At 44.8% G+C, this 19,864-nt stretch overlaps 1 protein-coding gene across 1 annotated transcript in view; it reads right to left on the bottom strand.

Moving 5' to 3' along the window:
- Nucleotides 1–19,864, bottom strand: part of LOC138961925 (dynein axonemal heavy chain 1-like) — a 158,284-nt gene that overhangs the window by 90,150 nt on the left and 48,270 nt on the right. The window contains exons 22-35 of the mRNA XM_070333604.1: nt 18,202–18,342; nt 17,703–17,915; nt 17,000–17,164; nt 15,753–15,980; nt 13,913–14,092; nt 12,605–12,720; nt 10,958–11,143; nt 7,524–7,640; nt 3,729–3,819; nt 3,224–3,321; nt 2,019–2,124; nt 1,754–1,867; nt 1,246–1,482; nt 774–880 (exon numbers count right to left, since the gene is read on the bottom strand). Of these exons, the coding sequence (XP_070189705.1) occupies nt 774–880; nt 1,246–1,482; nt 1,754–1,867; nt 2,019–2,124; nt 3,224–3,321; nt 3,729–3,819; nt 7,524–7,640; nt 10,958–11,143; nt 12,605–12,720; nt 13,913–14,092; nt 15,753–15,980; nt 17,000–17,164; nt 17,703–17,915; nt 18,202–18,342 (2,099 nt within the window). The remainder of the gene's footprint in view (nt 1–773; nt 881–1,245; nt 1,483–1,753; nt 1,868–2,018; nt 2,125–3,223; nt 3,322–3,728; nt 3,820–7,523; nt 7,641–10,957; nt 11,144–12,604; nt 12,721–13,912; nt 14,093–15,752; nt 15,981–16,999; nt 17,165–17,702; nt 17,916–18,201; nt 18,343–19,864) is intronic.

The raw sequence follows: 19,864 nt of genomic DNA, 5'->3' as shown, positions 1-19,864 counted from the left end.
AAGATAAATGAAGAATACTGAGGCAAAAGAAGCAATGGTAAACGTTATTCCGTGTGAAGAAAATTAATAAATTACTCGCAAATAAAGAAGAACCGCAATGAACAAGGTGAATACTTACGCCAGCGCGCTGCAACAGAAGAGAAAGAAAGTAGGTCAAAACAGTAGCTCTAAAATAATAATAGTTCAATAAGCTTCAAGGTTCTAGAATACACCGGGCAGGGGAAAAATGACATTGAAAAAAAAGCTGCCACGAAATACAGCCGTAATCAAGTGTTGATACAAGGACAGAAATCTCGTTGTATTATCGTTTACAGGAGTTCTGAAATCCACATACATGCAGCGTAAGGACTAAACACAACACACTAGTTGTTGACCAAGATATGACGATCCACAAGCATGAATTCTATCGTCTGCACATCTTTTCTGCTGACACAGCACCAGGTGAAAGTTTCGAGGCGTTTGACACTCAGTGCGTGTCCTCACACCTTACAGCCAGCGACAATGATGATCATGACAGTGATGCTGTTGCTGCTGATAATGACAATGATGACTACGATGATGATCATGAGAATGATGACGATGCTGATGATAACGATGTTGATAATAATGATGATGATGATCATAATCATGATGGTTGATGATGATGATGATGATGGTGATGACGACAACGACGACGTTGATGATGACGACGACAACGACGACGATGATTATGATGATGATGATAAACATGAAGATAAAGATGAAGAAGATGATGATAATTTTAATGATGATACCTGATGGAGGGGAAGAGGTCGGACACGATGCCGCTGAAGAGCTTGAGGTCGTCCATGAGGAACTTGGGCACGTTGACGTCACGGATGGCGCGTAACGCGATCAGCTCCTGCAGCAGCACCAAGAGGTCAGTCATGCGTCATGGCGCGTCAACCAGTTTGGCGAGAGAAAACAATATTGCACACAGTTGTTTTAATGATAGAGATTTTCTTGCTGTGTATTTTTTGTTGTTAGTTATTCGTGGTTTGTTTGAAGGTAAAAGCTCGTGTATCTAAGGAGTCAATGTGGAGAAAATACTCCAGTTGAACGAGCAAACATGTCATTGCTTGTTGCTTTTAACTTCTTCTATAGTCTTGGTCATTATATTCGCCTTCAAGACATTCTTAGCCGCCAAAAAATTCAATAAAGGTTATCTCTGGGTCAAATATGCCTTGCTTCCCGTGTGCATGGCGACAGAGCGGAGAACTCACTGACCTCGTTCATGTCGGGGTTTTGTCGCTTGAGGTTACCAGCAGCGGAGATGACGCTCTTGACAGCACGCATGCCGAAGTCGTAGTGGTCCTGAGTGCTGAGCTGTTCCGACGACAGCTTGAACGTCGTCACGATCTTCTTCGACAACGCACGCGCCTCCGCGAAGCCGAAGGAGAAGAGCGAGATCTCTGCGATGAGAGCATAGTCTGGCACCATCATGGCTACAGGTCGGAACAGCGCCTGGAGAACAGTTACAGTAATAAGCCTTTTTGTATCATAGCAAATAAGGGAACGGAAAAAGAGAGAGTGGGTGGGGGAAAAGAGAGAGAGAGAGAGAGAGAGAGAGAGAGAGAGAGAGAGAGAGAGAGAGAGAGAGTGACAGAGATAGACAGAGAGAGATAGAAGAAATACAGACGGAGAGAGAGAGAGACTGGCAGAGAAAAATAGAGATAGAGAGAGAAAAAGAGAGTGAGACAGACAGACAGAAACAGACAGACGAAGCGAGTCTAACCTTCAAATTATCTGGCAGCTCAGTACGGCCGGCATAGCCCGGGTTCATGGTGATGAACACAGCACACGACGACTTCAGCTGCAGCTCCACGCCCTCAAAGATGAACATATCCAGCTGCACGCGCATACTCAACAACGTCACCAAACACAGCCATTACGTCATCAAACAAAGTCACAACGTCATCAAGCTTACAGCACATTGTAAAAGAGCGAGAGACAATGTATGCATAATGGTAATTTAAACTCAAATACGAGAAAGGACGTACATTTTGCTGCTGTGCTTTCTGGATGGTGGTGACCTGCTGAGCCACCACGGACAGCACCTCAATGTCGATACGGTTGAACTCGTCAAAACACGCCCACGCCCCCGAGCTGTGGCAGACACACACATCTCACATCAACACACACAGTCAGGTTGAACTCGATCGTCAACACACAGCTCACATCAACACACACAGTCAGGTTGAACTTGTCAACACACAGCTCACATCAACAGTCATGTTGAACTCGTCAACACACAGTTCACATCAACACACACAGTCAGGTTGAACTTGTCAACACACAGCTCACATCAACACACACACAGTCAGGTTGAACTCGACAACACACAGCTCACATCAACACACACAGTCAGATTGAACTCGTCAAAACACGCGCACGCACACAGCGTAAGGTGGAACTAGTCTCCATCTGTGCCATATTAAACTGAATAGATCGCCACAAAACAAAACATATAACAATGGTTACGTGTATACGTACAATTAATTCCAAATTTCTAGATTTTATTCGGATCACAAATCATTTAAATGTAGGCGGAAACACGCATGATCAAAGAATGTTTTGTCTTCTGTGTAAAGTGCGCCATGTGCATTTCCTTTCACACACAATCAGCTCTTTCCTCTTTCCTGCCTGTCTGTACTCCTATTGAACTCATGATCGCGATTCAGTGTTAGAGCTGTTTTCAAGACTAAGAGTTTCTAACACCGTTGCTGTAGCTATAAAGAGCAGCATATAACTGCCAAGCGTGCAGACTGCGAAATTCAAGACTCTAATGCTTGCAAAGTGCGCACAGTACAGAGAGAAATAGAGAAAGAAAGAGAGAGGAAGAGAGAGGTAGAGAGAGAGAGAGAGAGAGAGAGATAGAGAGAGAGAGAGAGAGAGAGAGAGAGAGAGAGAGAGAGAGAGAGAGAGAGAGAGAGAGAGAGAGAGAGAGAGAGAGAGAGAAACAGACAGACGGGCTAACAGACTCACACACACACACAGACAGACAGAGACAGATGGACTGACACACTCACACACGCAGACAGACAGACACAGACAGACAGACAAACAGACAGAGACAGAAAGACTGACACACAGACACTGACACATACACACACAGACACACACGTACACTTGCACATACACACCCACACACCCACACACACAAAGACAAAGATTCAAGACACTGAGACAATCTATACACGGTCACCTGGCGAGTCCCTTGAAGAACTTGCCCATGGCCTGGACGTCCAGCTGGTCAGAGCAGTTGAAGACCACGCACTGCACGGCGAACGCCTTGCCCAGATCCTGTAACAACACACAGTGTTACTAGATTGAGAGAGAGACAGACAGACAGACAGACAGACAGACAGACAGACAGACAGACAGACAGACAGAGCAGTTGAGGACCACGCACTGTACGGCGAACGCCTTGCCCAGATTCTGCAACAGCACACAGTGTCACCACTCACAATCCTCGCGTCTAACATGATACGCGTGTAGCTGAACTGTCTTTAATAGTCAACGTTTCAAAACATTGATTTTAGTTTATGAAAAACATTGTTAACATTAAGTGCAATAATTGTCAACAACAGTACCTCAACTGTAGAATCTGATGAAGTATTTTGGTATCAACATGTCCATATATGAACACTCAGCCCCCCGAAAGTGAGCGGTGTACACCTATCCTGCTGTTCCGTGCTGACAGGACTCACCTTAGTGGTTTCAGTCTTGCCAGTACCGGCAGGTCCGGCCGGTGCCCCGCCAAACCTCAGATGCAGCGCTCCTGTCAGCGTAAGGTAACACCTGAAACAACACACATACATTCTCAGAGCTCCTGTCAGCGTAAGGTAACACCTGAAACAACACACAGACATTCTCAGAGCTCCTGTCAGCGTAAGGTAACACCTCAAACAACACACACACTCTCAGAGCTCCTGTCAGCGTAAGGTAACACCTGAAACAACACACACACTCTCAGAGCTCCTGTCAGCGTAAGGTAACACCTGAAACAACACACACACTCTCAGAGCTCCTGTCAGCGTAAGGTAACACCTGAAACAACACACACACTCTCAGAGCTCCTGTCAGCGTAAGGTAACACCTGAAACAACACACACACTCTCAGAGCTCCTGTCAGCGTAAGGTAACACCTGAAACAACACACACATATTTGGAGGACGAGGAATAACTCATTCCGCCAGATGAAGGAAAATTAATGACTAACACAAGCATAATCCATAGTTTCCACGTGACGTTATTGTAGTGGTCCTGTGTGCTGAGCTGTTCCGACGACAGCTTGAACGTACGTCGTCACAATCTTCTTGGACAGTGCGCGCGCCTCCGCGAAGTCGACATACTGGCTGCAGCCACTTCCATTCTTAACAAGGTGGGCAAGGAGTCAGCATTTTATTACACCCCCGGTATAGGGGTGTGTATAGGTTTCGGTCGATGTGTTTGTTTGTGTGTTTGTGTGTTTGTTTGTGTGTTTGTGTGTTTGTTTGTGTGTTTGTGTGTTTGTGTTCGCATATAGATCTCAAGAATGAACGGACCGATCGTCACCAAACTTGGTGAACAGGTTCTATACATTCCTGAGACGGTCCTTACAAACATTGGGACCAGTCAAACACACGGTTACGGAGTTATTGGTGCATTAAGATTCTACAAGGACTTAGAGAGAAACATATTCATGGTCAATGGGAAATAACCTTCTCAGTTGGTGGCAGTGAGAATGGGTGCAGTGAGAATGGTTATTTCCCTTTGACCAACGGGGGTGTTTTTTCTACCTCGGAGAAATTTCTTGTTTACTCTATTATCCCAATGCTGGGAACTTTGGGTCCGCTCCCTACCAATGAAAAGCGGACAGCAACAAGAGCTGCGCTACCAAGGTGTGTGAGTGTTTATGTGTAATCAGCCACCTGCACAGAATGACCGAGGTCTGTTACGTGCCACTGTTGTGACAAGGCGGTGGGACATGGATACCGTCTCTGAGTCTGCACATAAAGTTGACCCGTGCCCGTCCCGGCCTGGATTCGAACCTACGACCTTTGGATCACAAGTCCAGTGCTCTACCAACTGAGCTACCCTGAGCATGTATCCTCTGTATAAAAACAGAGTGTATACCGTCCTGGTGTTTTATGACCACGCAAAATGTGCTGTCCTATCACTGGTGTACAGTTAACTTTGTCTGTGAGAGACATAAGAAAGAAAGGAAGGATTAGGTTAATGTAACCGAGTGCCGAAACACTACGATCACCTCGGGAAGCGAAGTGCAATCAAACAGGATTGAAAATGTTAGGGCTAATTTCTTAGCCCTATAAAAACTGTTATGCAAACCCGAAGGTTTCCATGAACATACAGACAATCGGAAACTACCAGACCCCATCACAAACAGATTTCCACAAACCACGGGTGTTGACTTAAAGGCCAACAACTCGGGTGCAGAGTCTGCTGTGAAAGGAGCGGTAGCCTCCCCTGTCACATTAAAACAGTGATTTATTCAAATTAATACAAGTTTACAAAGCCATGAAAAGTATGTATAAACAAGGGAGCACAACAAGACAAACTTATGAATGTGCTCTAATAGAAACATTAATGAAAAGAAGGTTTTGCAAAGGATGGCACCGACTGTTACCTGTACAGGCGTAGGGAAAGAGTTTTACCAAACCATTGACACCGACTGTTACCTGTACAGGCGTAGGGAAAGAGTTTTACCAAACCATTGACACCGACTGTTACCTGTACAGGCGTAGGGAAAGAGTTTTACTAAACCACTGACACCGACTGTTACCTATACAGGCGTAGGGAAAGAGTTTTACTAAACCATTGACACCGACTGTTACCTGTACAGGCGTAGGGAAAGAGTTTTACTAAACCACTGACACCGACTGTTACCTGTACAGGCGTAGGGAAAGAGTTTTACTAAACCAATGACACCGACTGTTACCTGTACAGGCGTAGGGAAAGAGTTTTACCAAACCATTGACACCGACTGTTACCTGTACAGGCGTAGGGAAAGAGTTTTACCAAACCATTGACACCGACTGTTACCTGTACAGGCGTAGGGAAAGAGTTTTACCAAACCATTGACACCGACTGTTACCTGTACAGGCGTAGGGAAAGAGTTTTACCAAACCATTGACACCGACTGTTACCTATACAGGCGTAGGGAAAGAGTTTTACTAAACCACTGACACCGACTGTTACCTGTACAGGCGTAGGGAAAGAGTTTTACCAAACCATTGACACCGACTGTTACCTATACAGGCGTAGGGAAAGAGTTTTACCAAACCATTGACACCGACTGTTACCTGTACAGGCGTAGGGAAAGAGTTTTACCAAACCATTGACACCGACTGTTACCTATACAGGCGTAGGGAAAGAGTTTTACCAAACCATTGACACCGACTGTTACCTGTACAGGCGTAGGGAAACTCGGAGTTTTACTAAACCACTGACACCGACTGTTACCTGTACAGGCGTAGGGAAAGAGTTTTACTAAACCATTGACACCGACTGTTACCTGTACAGGCGTAGGGAAAGAGTTTTACTAAACCACTGACACCGACTGTTACCTATACAGGCGTAGGGAAAGAGTTTTACTAAACCACTGACACCGACTGTTACCTATACAGGCGTAGGGAAAGAGTTTTACTAAACCACTGACACCGACTGTTACCTGTACAGGCGTAGGGAAAGAGTTTTACTAAACCACTGACACCGACTGTTACCTGTACAGGCGTAGGGAACGAGTTTTACCAAACCATTGACGCCGACTGTTACCTGTACAGGCGTAGGGAAAGAGTTTTACTAAACCACTGACACCGACTGTTACCTGTACAGGCGTAGGGAAAGAGTTTTACCAAACCATTGACACCGACTGTTACCTATACAGGCGTAGGGAAAGAGTTTTACCAAACCATTGACACCGACTGTTACCTGTACAGGCGTAGGGAAAGAGTTTTACCAAACCATTGACACCGACTGTTACCTGTACAGGCGTAGGGAAAGAGTTTTACCAAACCATTGACACCGACTGTTACCTTTACAGGCGTAGGGAAAAAGTTTTACCAAACCATTGACACCGACTGTTACCTTTACAGGCGTAGGGAAAGAGTTTTACCAAACCATTGACACCGACTGTTACCTATACAGGCGTAGGGAAAGAGTTTTACCAAACCACTGACACCGACTGTTACCTGTACAGGCGTAGGGAAAGAGTTTTACCAAACCACTGACACCGACTGTTACCTATACAGGCGTAGGGAAAGAGTTTTACCAAACCACTGACACCGACTGTTACCTTTACAGGCGTAGGGAAAGAGTTTTACTAAACCACTGACACCGACTGTTACCTGTACAGGCGTAGGGAAAGAGTTTTACCAAACCATTGACACCGACTGTTACCTGTACAGGCGTAGGGAAAGAGTTTTACCAAACCATTGACACCGACTGTTACCTGTACAGGCGTAGGGAAAGAGTTTTACCAAACCATTGACACCGACTGTTACCTGTCTGTAAGAGGTGTGATGACCAACCGAAGCGTGTTTCCAAGGTATTCATAGCCATAGGGGAACTGGGCGTTGACCGCTCGCTGGTACAGGTTCTCATCCTCCATCCAGTAATACCTGACACATCACAATCCAGAGACAGCCAGTAAAACCTGACACATCACAATCCACAGTCATCCAGTAATACCTGACACATCACAATCAAGAGACAACCAGTAAAACCTGACACATCACAATCCACAGTCATCCAGTAATACCTGACACATCACAATCCACAGTCATCCAGTGATACCTGTCACATCACAATCAACAGTCATCCAGTGATACCTGACACATCACAATCCACAGTCATCCAGTGATACCTGACACATCACAATCCACAGTCATCCAGTGATACCTGTCACATCACAATCAACAGTCATCCAGTGATACCTGTCACATCACAATCAACAGTCATCCAGTGATACCTGACACATCACAATCAACAGTCATACAGTGATACCTGTCACATCACAATCCACAGTCATCCAGTGATACCTGTCACATCACAATCAACAGTCATCCAGTGATACCTGACACATCACAATCAACAGTCATCCAGTGATACCTGACAAATCACAATCAAGAGACAGCCAGTAAAACCTGACACATCACAATCCACAGTCATCCAGTAATACCTGACACATCACAATCAAGAGACAGCCAGTAAAACCTGACACATCAGAATCCACAGTCAGCCAGTAATATCTGACACATCACAATCCACAGTTTTGTTTGTTCGTTCATGGGCTGAAACTCCCACGGCTTTTACGTGTATGACCGTTTTTACCCCGCCATTTAGGCAGCCATACGCCGCTCTCGGAGGAAGCATGCTGGGTATTTTCGTGTTTCTATAACCCCCCGAACTCTGACATGGATTACAGGATCTTTTTCGTGCGCACTTGGTCTTGTGCTTGCGTGTACACACGGGGGTGTTCGGACACCGAGGAGAGTTTGCACACAAAGTTGACTTTGAGAAATAAATCTCTCGCCGAACGTGGGGACGAACTCACGCTGACAGCGGCCAACTGGATACAAATCCAGCGCGCTACCGACTGAGCTACATCCCCGCTCCACAACAATCCACAGTCATCCAGTAATACCTGCCACTTTCACAATCAACAGTCATCCAGTGATACCTGTCACATCATAATCAACAGGCATACAGTGATACCTGACACATCACAATCAACAGTCATCCAGTGATACCTGACACATCACAATCAACAGTCATCCAGTAATACCTGACACATCACAATCAACAGTCATCCAGTAATACCTGACACATCACAATCAACAGTCATCCAGTGATACCTGACACATCACAATCAACAGTCATCCAGTGATACCTGACACATCACAATCAACAGTCATCCAGTAACACCTGACACATCACAATCCACAGTCATACAGTGATACCTGTCACATCACAATCAACAGTCATCCAGTGATACCTGCCACATCACAATCCACAGTCATCCAGTGATACCTGACACATCACAATCCACAGTTATCCAGTGATACCTGACACATCACAATCAACAGTCATCCAGTAATACCTGACACATCACAATCAACAGTCATCCAGTGATACCTGTCACATCACAATCAACAGTCATCCAGTGATACCTGACACATCACAATCCACAGTCATCCAGTGATACCTGTCACATCACAATCAACAGTCATCCAGTGATACAATCAAGAGACAGCCAATAAGACTTGCTGCCTTCCCCTTCCAGGCATCGTCATTGTCAAAAGGCCGCTCAATGTCGTCATTGTCGAAAGGCCGCTCAATGTCGTCATTGTCGAAAGGCCGCTCAATGTCGTCATTGTCGAAAGGCCGCTCAATGTCGTCATTGTCGAAAGGCCGCTCAATGTCGTCATTGTCGAAAGGCCGCTCAATGTCGTCACAATGTCTACCACTTGCACAATGTTGTGACACCTTCATATTCTTCACAATAATTCCCTCTATTCACACTCGGGTTTGACTGAATACTGACAACATTCACAGGAACGGATAGATGAAACAAGAATCTTTCGTAAGCAACACAAAACATTCTTTTTCTTGGCTTTCGAATCAAACATACCTCAGACACCTTTTTTTGTTCTTCAGATCAGTGTTCGCACAAAGACTGCCTTGAGTGACGGGTGTTCCTTCTGTTCACCGACACACGGTTTTGTCAGTAAATGAAGCGTAGTGTGGTCAACGGTGAGCACAGCTCGATACTCAACAGATTGTTTGGTGAAACATGTCACTGATACACTAAAAGCTTGATTTGTTTTTATATTTAGTCAAGTTTTGACTAAACATTTTAACATCGAGGGGGAATCGAAACGAGGGTATGGTGTATGTGTGTCTGTCTGTCTGTGCGTGTGTGTGTGTGTGTGTGTGTGTGTGTGTGTAGAGCGATTCAGACTAAACTACTGGACCGATCTTTATGAAATTTGACATGAGAGTTCCTGGGTATGAAATCCCCGAACGTTCTTTTCATTTTTTTGATAAATGTCTTTGATGACGTCATATCCGGCTTTTCGTGAAAGTTGAGGCGGCACTGTCACGCCCTCATTTTTCAACCAAATTGGTTGAAAGTTTGGTCAAGTAATCTTCGACGAAGCCCGGGGTTCGGTATTGCATTTCAGCTTGGTGGCTTAAAAATTTATTAATGACTTTGGTCATTAAAAATCTGAAAATTGTAAAAAAAAATAAAAATTTATAAAACGATCCAAATTTACGTTTATCTTATTCTCCATCATTTGCTGATTCCAAAAACATATAAATATGTTATATTCGGATTAAAAACAAGCTCTGAAAATTAAATATATAAAAATTATGATCAAAATTAAATATTCCAAATCAAGTTAAAAACAGTTTCATCTTATTCCTTGTCGGTTCCTGATTCCAAAAACATATAGATATGATATGTTTGGATTAAAAACACGCTCAGAAAGTTAAAACGAAGAGAGGTACAGAAAAGCGTGCTATGCAGCATAGCGTAACCACTACCCCGCTCTTCTTGTCAATTTCACTGCCTATGCCGTGAGCGGTGGACTACGAGTATACGGTCTTGCTGCGTTGCATTGCGTTCAGTTTCATTCTGTGAGTTCGACAGCTACTTGACTAAATATTGTATTTTCGCCTTACGCGACTTGTTTGTTTTTGTTTTTGACTCCCATAATTATGCGAGCACACCTAGTCTCACAGCATATCATACAATGAGTGCATGTTATTGATGGAAAGCTATTGCAGATAAAACGCTAGGAACCTCGCTACAAAGATCCTTTGGACCAAAAGCTTACATAAATCAACTTGAAGCTCAAAGTTGGACATACGTGCGAGTTACCTGAGCTTGCTAATCCACTCAAGGTTAAAGTTGGACACAGGTGAGAGTTACCTGAGCTGGCTGATCCACTCAAAGGCGTTGGAGTTGCTGACACGTTCCTGCAGCATGGTGGAGACCACGTCACGTGCGTGCACCTCCACCACGATCAGTGCCGACAGCGTCATACGGCTGATTGACGACAGCTTCTGACGCACCAGATTCCGCAGATCGTCCAGCTGTTTCAGCAGGACGTCAAATCTGTCGGTCATCATACCATGTTACTGACACCCCTATCTCAGTTATTTTACTCAGACCTATCAGGTCATCACCCCATGTTACCGACACCCCTATATCCGTTATTTTACTCAGACATATCAGGTCATCACCCCATGTTACCGACACCCCTATATCCGTTATTTTACTCAGACATATCAGGTCATCACCCCATGTTACTGACACCCCTATCTCAGTTATTTCACTCAGACATATCATGTTACTGACACCCCAATACCAGCTATTTTACTCAGACCTATCAGGTCATAACGCCATGTTACTGACACCCCTATATCAGTTGTTTTACTCAGACATATCAGGTCATCACCCCATGTTACTGAAACCCCTATATCAGTTATTTTACTCAGGCCTGTCTGTCATCATCCCATGTTACTGACACCTATCTCAGTTATTTTATTCAGACCTGTATGTCATCACCCCATGTTACTGACACCCCTATAGCAGTTGTTTTACTCAGACATATCAGGTCATCACCCCATGTTACTGAAACCCCTATATCAGTTATTTTACTCAGGCCTGTCTGTCATCATCCCATGTTACTGACACCTATCTCAGTTATTTTATTCAGACCTGTATGTCATCACCCCATGTTACTGACACCCCTATAGCAGGTGTTTCACTCAGACCTGTATGTCATCACCCTATGTTACTGACACCCCTATCTCAGTTATTTCACTCAGACCTGTATGTCATCACCCTATGTTACTGACACCCCTATCTCAGTTATTTCACTCAGACCTGTATGTCATCACCCCATGTTACTGACACCCCTATCTCAGTTCTTTCACTCAGACCTGTATGTCATCACCCTATGTTACTGACACCCCTATCTCAGTTATTTCACTCAGACCTGTATGTCATCACCCCATGTTACTGACACCCCTATCTCAGTTATTTCACTGAGACCTGTATGTCATCACCCAATGTTACTGACACCCCCATCTCAGTTATTTCACTGAGACCTGTATGTCATCACCCCATGTTACTGACACCCCTATCTCAGTTATTTCACTCAGACCTGTATGTCATCACCCCATGTTACCGACACCCCTTTATCAGTTATTTTACACAGACCTGTATGTCATCACCCCATGTTACTGACACCCCTATCTCAGTTATTTCACTCAGACCTGTATGTCATCACCCCATGTTACTGACACCCCTATCTCAGTTATTTCACTCAGACCTGTATGTCATCACCCCATGTTACTGACACCCCTATCTCAGTTATTTCACACAGACCTGTATGTCATCACCCCATGTTACTGACACAGTTTATATTTTTCCCCGAAATCAACTAATCGGATGTAAACTATGACACCTTTCCATATACACTCGAGACAATTGTTTTGGTGAAGACACCTTTTCCGAAACAATCTTTGGCTTGCCTGAAAAGACAAGTAAACTCGGTAAGAGACTGCATACCTCTGCTTGAGCGTGTTGTCCGTCAGGGCTTCAGTGATTTCCGAGCTCCAGTAAGTCTGACAGACCGCGATCACCACTTGTCCCGGCCAGTCCAACACCCACTTGGTGCGTGCTTTCTGTGGGCATCAACGTCTGTCGTTATTTCGGTTATAGGTTAGGTTTATCAATGTTTGGTTTTTACATTTAGTCAAGTTTTGACTAAATGTTTTAACATAGAGGGGGGAATCGAGACGAGGGTCGTGGTGTATGTGTGTGTGTGTGTGTGTGTGTGTGTGTGTGTGTGTGTGTGTGTGTGTGTGTGTGTGTATGTGTGTCTGTCTGTGTGTGTGTGTGTGTGTAGAGCGATTCAGACTAAACTACTGGGCCGATCTTTATGAAATTTGACATGAGAGTTCCTGGGTATGATATCCCCGGACGTTGTTTTCTTTTTTTCGATAAATACCTTTGATGACGTCATATCCGGCTTTTTGTAAAAGTTGAGGCAGCACTGTCACACCCTCATTTTTCCATTAAATTGATTGAAATTTTGGCAAAGCAATCTTCGACGAAGGCCGGGGTTTGGTATTGCATTTCAGCTTGGTGGCTTAAAAACTAATGAGTGAGTTTGGTCATTAAAAATCGGAAACTTGTAATTAAAATTATTTTTTTATTAAACGATCCAAAAACAATTTCATCTTATTCTGCGTCATTTTCTGATTCCAAAAACATATACATATGTTATATTTGGATTAAAAACAAGCTCTGAAAATTAAAAATATAAAAATTATGATCAAAATTAAATTTCCGAAATCGTTTTAAAAACTATTTCATCTTATTTCTTGTCGGTTCCTGATTCCAAAAACATATAGATATGATATGTTTGGATTAAAAACACGCTCAGAAAGTTAAAACGAAGAGAGGTACAGTAAAGCGTGCTATGAAGCACAGCGCAATCGCTACCGCGCCAAACAGGCTCGTCACTTTCACTGCCTTTTGCACTAGCGGCGGACTACGGTCAGTTTCATTCTGTGAGTTCCACAGCTTGATTAAATGTAGTAATTTCGCCTTACGCGACTTGTTTATTAATGTATTTATTCCTAACTTTCAAGGTTTGACTGCAGTATGGACGACTTATCTTAAAGTGTGTGTGTGTGTGTGTGTGTGTGTGTGTGTGTGTGTGTGTGTGTGTGTGTGTGTGTGTGTGAGTGTGTGTGTGTGTGTGTGTGTGTGTGCATGCGTGCTTGCATGCGTGTTTGCGTGTGTGCACGCGCGCGTGTGCGTGTGTATGTGTGTATGTGTGTATGTGTGTGTGTGTGTACAAAGACTCACTTTCTTGTAGTCCTTCAGGGACTCCTTAATGATCTCCCTGACGCTGTATCGCATGATGCGCTCCAACTCGGACAGCCAGTCCTCCACGTTGCCCGCAGGGTACAGGCTCTCCTTCAGCAACACCACCTCGCCCTCCGCGGAGAACATCTTGGTGATCTTCAGGTCGTCCTCAAATTGAAGCTGTCACAACACACACACACACACATGAAACATGGAGAGAGGGGCGACAGCCCTCACACAATGTGACAATGACCAATACTGAGCATGTACACCAGCAAGCGCACAGACACCAATATAGTGTGAGACACAATAGCTAGGAAAACAAAGACACCAAAAGCGGTTTTGCATGACAGAGAGAGCAAGGATGGAAAGATGTAAAGGAAAGCTATTATATGTAATACAGCAAGTGGAGATAGACAGTCACGTACAGAAAGGTATAGGATGACATGCACGTGACAAACTGGAGGCACACACTGTGTAAGACAGCGTGGTGGAGATAGACAGTCACGTACAGAAAGGTATAGGATGACATGCACGTGACAAACTGGAGGCACACACTGTGTAAGACAGCGTGGTGGAGATAGACAGTCACGTACATAAAGGTATAGGATGACATGCACGTGACAAACTGGAGGCACACAAGGTGTAAGACAGCGTGGTGGAGATAGACAGTCACGTAAATAAAGGTATAGGATGGCATGCACGTGACAAACTGGAGGCACACAGGGTGTAAGACAGCGTGGTGGAGATAGACAGTCACCGACAGAAAGGTATAGGATGACATGCACGAGACAAACTGGAGGCACACAGGGTGTAAGACAGCGTGGTGGAGATAGACAGTCACGTACATAAAGGTATAGGATGACATGCACGTGACAAACTGGAGGTACACAGGGTGTAAGACAGCGTGGTGGAGATAGACAGTCACGTAAATAAAGGTATAGGATGGCATGCACGTGACAAACTGGAGGCACACAGGGTGTAAGACAGCGTGGTGGAGATAGACAGTCACGTACAGAAAGGTATAGGATGACATGCACGTGACAAACTGGAGGCACACACTGTGTAAGACAGCGTGGTGGAGATAGACAGTCACGTACAGAAAGGTATAGGATGACATGCACGTGACAAACTGGAGGCACACAGGGTGTAAGACAGCGTGGTGGAGATAGACAGTCACCGACAGAAAGGTATAGGATGACATGCACGTGACAAACTGGAGGCACACACTGTGTAAGACAGCGTGGTGGAGATAGACAGTCACGTACAGAAAGGTATAGGATGACATGCACGTGACAAACTGGAGGGACACACTGTGTAAGACAGCGTGGTGGAGATAGACAGTCACGTAAATAAAGGTATAGGATGGCATGCACGTGACAAACTGGAGGGACACACTGTGTAAGACAGCGTGGTGGAGATAGACAGTCACGTACAGAAAGGTATAGGATGACATGCACGTGACAAACTGGAGGGACACACTGTGTAAGACAGCGTGGTGGAGATAGACAGTCACGTACAGAAAGGTATAGGATGACATGCACGTGACAAACTGGAGGGACACACTGTGTAAGACAGCGTGGTGGAGATAGACAGTCACGTACAGAAAGGTATAGGATGACATGCACGTGACAAACTGGAGGCACACAAGGTGTAAGACAGCGTGGTGGAGATAGACAGTCACGTACATAAAGGTATAGGATGACAGCACGTGACAAACTGGAGGCACACAAGGTGTAAGACAGCGTGGTGGAGCTAGACAGTCACCTACAGAAAGGTATAGAATGACATGCAACTGACAAACTGGAGGCATACTAGAAGGGGCCTGGCAGTGACGTACCCTGCAGACGTTCTCGAAGCACTTCCTGAGGTGGGGCTGCACGGCGGTGGGGTCACGTGTCTGGGAAAGGATCTCCAGCAGCTCGTCGTCCGACAGGAAGTAGAACCTGGGGAAGGCGGAGCGCTTGGTCTCCAGGTACTCGCTCAACCCCTTCTGCACCTGCTCCAACAGCTCGTTGCACTTCCTCAGGTTCCGCAGCAAGCCCTCGTCCGGACAATGTTCGATGATCTGTCACAGCACACATAACACAGTGCTCGATGATCTGTCACAGCACACATAACACAGTGCTCGATGATTTGTCACAACAGTGCTCTTTGATCTGATATAAATGGCATCATATCTCTGTCAGCCTATACTCTTTGATATGATATAAATGGCATCATATCTTTGCTAGTACATGTTCCACGATCTCTATATGATACTAGATGAATACCCGCTTCGCCGGGTACGGCTTCACCGGGAAGAAGTCGAACCGAATACCCGGCTGCGCCGGGGACCCGGCAAACGCCGGCTTTGCCGGCTTTGCCGGCGCACCGCACGAAGGAAGGGAGATAAACGCGCAAAACACTGGAGAAGAGTAAAAATAGTATAACGGGAATATGGATTGAGCGTTGTCGACAGTGACCTTCTAAAAATAGAAACGGGAATATGGATTGACGCCACACAAAGGAAGGGAGATATAAACGCTGAAAACACTGGAGAAGATAAGGAAGAGTTACTGTACTGGGAATAGATCCAGAGAAAAACCAAAATCGGCTCAGCGCTGCGCGCTGAGAGCACGTGTTGAAATATCTCATCGAGCAGGTTGTGTCCGGGGTGTACCTAAATATGGGCACCAAATTTGAAACAGATCCATCGAGAACGTTGGGCGTGCATCGCGGATACACACACACACACACACACACAGACACAAGTCGTATATATATATATATAGATTGCACAGGACCGGTATACATGAGTCGAGGGTAGAGACCTTAGTCCGTGATAAACTCTATTTGTCCAGAGCTCGACTCCAGCATACCAGCTCTGACCTGTTACATGTCTCAACCTATATTTCAAGAAAGTGTACAGCCATGTTAGGTTTAAAGTTTGTAACAGTTCGCTGGCAGTTAGGTCACTGACAGGAATCTGAAATTAGAAAACCGTCAAGACACGTGCATTTCTTCGCAAACAACACAGCCGGTACAAAGCTACACGAGAAGTTTGCAACACCTGTCAGGTGTTACAAATGCCCGGATGCCCCTGACCTTGGGAATGTTCTTGCAGCGGCCCATGATCTTGTGCCAGATGCGGTCCATGGTCTGATAGCGCTTGGACTCCACGGGCAGCTGGCGCGTGATGTCGTCACTGCTGAAGATGGGCTCTAGGTACATCCAGGCCAGCTGACACTTGGTCCACTCCTCCAGGACGTCCTGCACGTCACACAACGATGTTAACATCCTGTACACCACACAACAGTGTTAACCAATGAAGGGATCTAGGTACATCCAGGCCAGCTGACACTTGGTCCATTCCTCTAGGACGTCCTGCACGCCACACAACACTGTTACTGTTACCAACACCCGTCACGGTCATGTACGGATGTGACAACGACAAATGTGGCACATAATGAAAGCCCTCACAACACTCTCAGCAATAGACACAGCCTGTAGTGCAGCTCATTATCGCAACAATCACAGGCAGCAAACAGTCATGAACACACCTGTGTAACACGCAGTTACCTCTCCCACTGCTCGATGCGTTTTTCAACCTCTGCATTTAAGGGCAAGCAGCAGATAGGAAGACAGCTAGATTACAGTGACAGAGAGCATGACTGACAGACACAAACCTGTGTGGCACGCAGTTTTTTCTCCCACTGATCGATGCGCTTCTCAAACTCCGTCTTGTAGTGCGAGAAGCAGATGGAAAGACAGATTACAGTGATATAGAGCATGACTGACAGATACAGACCTGTGTTACGCGTAGTTTTTTCTCCCACTGGTCGATGCGCTTCTCGAACTCCGCCTTGTAGGGCGAGAAGCAGATGCTCTGCGTCATGACGATCTGGTCGTCCAGCAGCTGGATGATCTCCTCCGACGTCTTCTGGATGTACGTGCCCGTGTTCTTGTAGGCCTGCACCTCGAAGTTCAGGAACTCCCACTCCGCCTCCATCTTGTCCAGGGCCTGTGGCAAGCAACACACGTTCTCGTTCTTGCCGTTAAGTAAGGGCTACCGCGTAATGTCACTTTTTGTGACTTTTTTGACAAAAATCATCGTTTTTTTCAAAAGAATTGGTGCTAAAAAAGAGCATGAAAGTGACTTATGCTTTTATGCTTCAAAATACATCAAAATAGGCTACATTAAGTTTTTTGTTTTCATGCCACCTCTCCCCTTAATTTCAGATTTAGCATAGTTGTGCCAATGAGGATTTTAACACGGACCAAGGATGGTGAAGGATGACAAAACTCACGAGTTCTATGGCGTACTCCTTGCCAGCCACCTCCCCCACATTGCTGATGGCCTCAACATGCTCGCTCAGGTTGAGCTCCAGGCACTTGGTGAACGTCAGGCTCGCCCGGGGACAAAGCGGGATCCCGATCTCGTCTGACAGCTACAATACAGAAACAGAACCAGCTATGACATCATGTCTGACAGCTAAAACACAGAAACAGAACCAGCTATGACATCACGTCTGACAGCTAAAACAAGAAACAGAACCAGCTATGACATCATGTCTGACAGCTAAAACACAGAAACAGAACCAGCTATGACATCATGTCTGACAGCTAAAACAAAGAAACAGAACCAGATGACATCATGTCTGACAGCTAAAACAAAGAAACAGAACCAGCTATGACATCATGTCTGACAGCTAAAACAAGAAACAGAACCAGCTATAACATCATGTCTGACAGCTAAAACAAAGAAACAGAACCAGCTATGACATCATGTCTGACAGCTAAAACACAGAAACAGAACCAGCTATGACATCACGTCTGACAGCTAAAACAAAGAAACAGAACCAGCTATGACATCATGTCTGACAGCTAAAACAAAGAAACAGAACCAGCTATGACATCATGTCTGACAGCTAAAACACAGAAACAGAACCAGCTATAACATCAGGTCTGACAGCTAAAACAAAGAAACAGAACCAGCTATGACATCACGTCTGACAGCTAAAAACAAAGAAACAGAACCAGCTAAGATATCATGTCTGACAGTTAAAACAAAGAAACACAAGTCGCGTAAGGCGAAAATACAATATTTAGTCAAGTAGCTGTCGAACTCACAGAATGAAACTGAACGCAATGCCATTTTACTCGTAGCATCGTCAGGCCACCGCTCATGGCAAAGGCAGTGAAATTGACAAGAAGAGCGGGGTAGTAGTTGCGCTAAGAAGGATAGCACGCTTTTCTGTACCTCTCTTTGTTTTAACTTTCTGAGCGTGTTTTTAATCCAAACATATCATATCTATATGTTTTTGGAATCAGGAACCGACAAGGAATAAGATGAAAGTGTTTTTAAATTGATTTGGACAATTTAATTTTGATAATAATTTTTATATATTTAATTTTCAGAGCTTGTTTTTAATCCGAATATAACATATTTATATGTTTTTGGAATCAGCAAATGATGGAGAATAAGATAAACGTAAATTTGGATCGTTTTATAAATTTTAATTTTTTTTTACAATTTTCCGATTTTTAATGACCAAAGTCATTAATTAATTTTTAAGCCACCAAGCTGAAATGCAATACCGAACCCCGGGCTTCGTCGAAGATTACTTGACCAAAATTTGAACCAATTTGGTTGAAAAATGAGGGCGTGACAGTGCCGCCTCAACTTTCACGAAAAGCCGGATATGACGTCATCAAAGACATTTATCAAAAAAAGGAAAAAAACGTTCGGGGATTTCATACCCAGGAACTCTCATGTCAAATTTCATAAAGATCGGTCCAGTAGTTTAGTCTGAATCGCTCTACACACACACACAGACACACACACACACACACACACACACACACACACACACACACACACACATACACCACGACCCTCGTCTCGATTCCCCCCTCTACGTTAAAATATTTAGTCAAAACTTGACTAAATATAAAAACCAGCTATAACAT

The sequence above is a fragment of the Littorina saxatilis genome, linkage group LG3, assembly GCF_037325665.1.
Source record: "Littorina saxatilis isolate snail1 linkage group LG3, US_GU_Lsax_2.0, whole genome shotgun sequence".
In the NCBI taxonomy this organism is placed as follows: domain Eukaryota; kingdom Metazoa; phylum Mollusca; class Gastropoda; order Littorinimorpha; family Littorinidae; genus Littorina; species Littorina saxatilis.
This window is presented reverse-complemented; position numbering and strand designations above follow the sequence as displayed.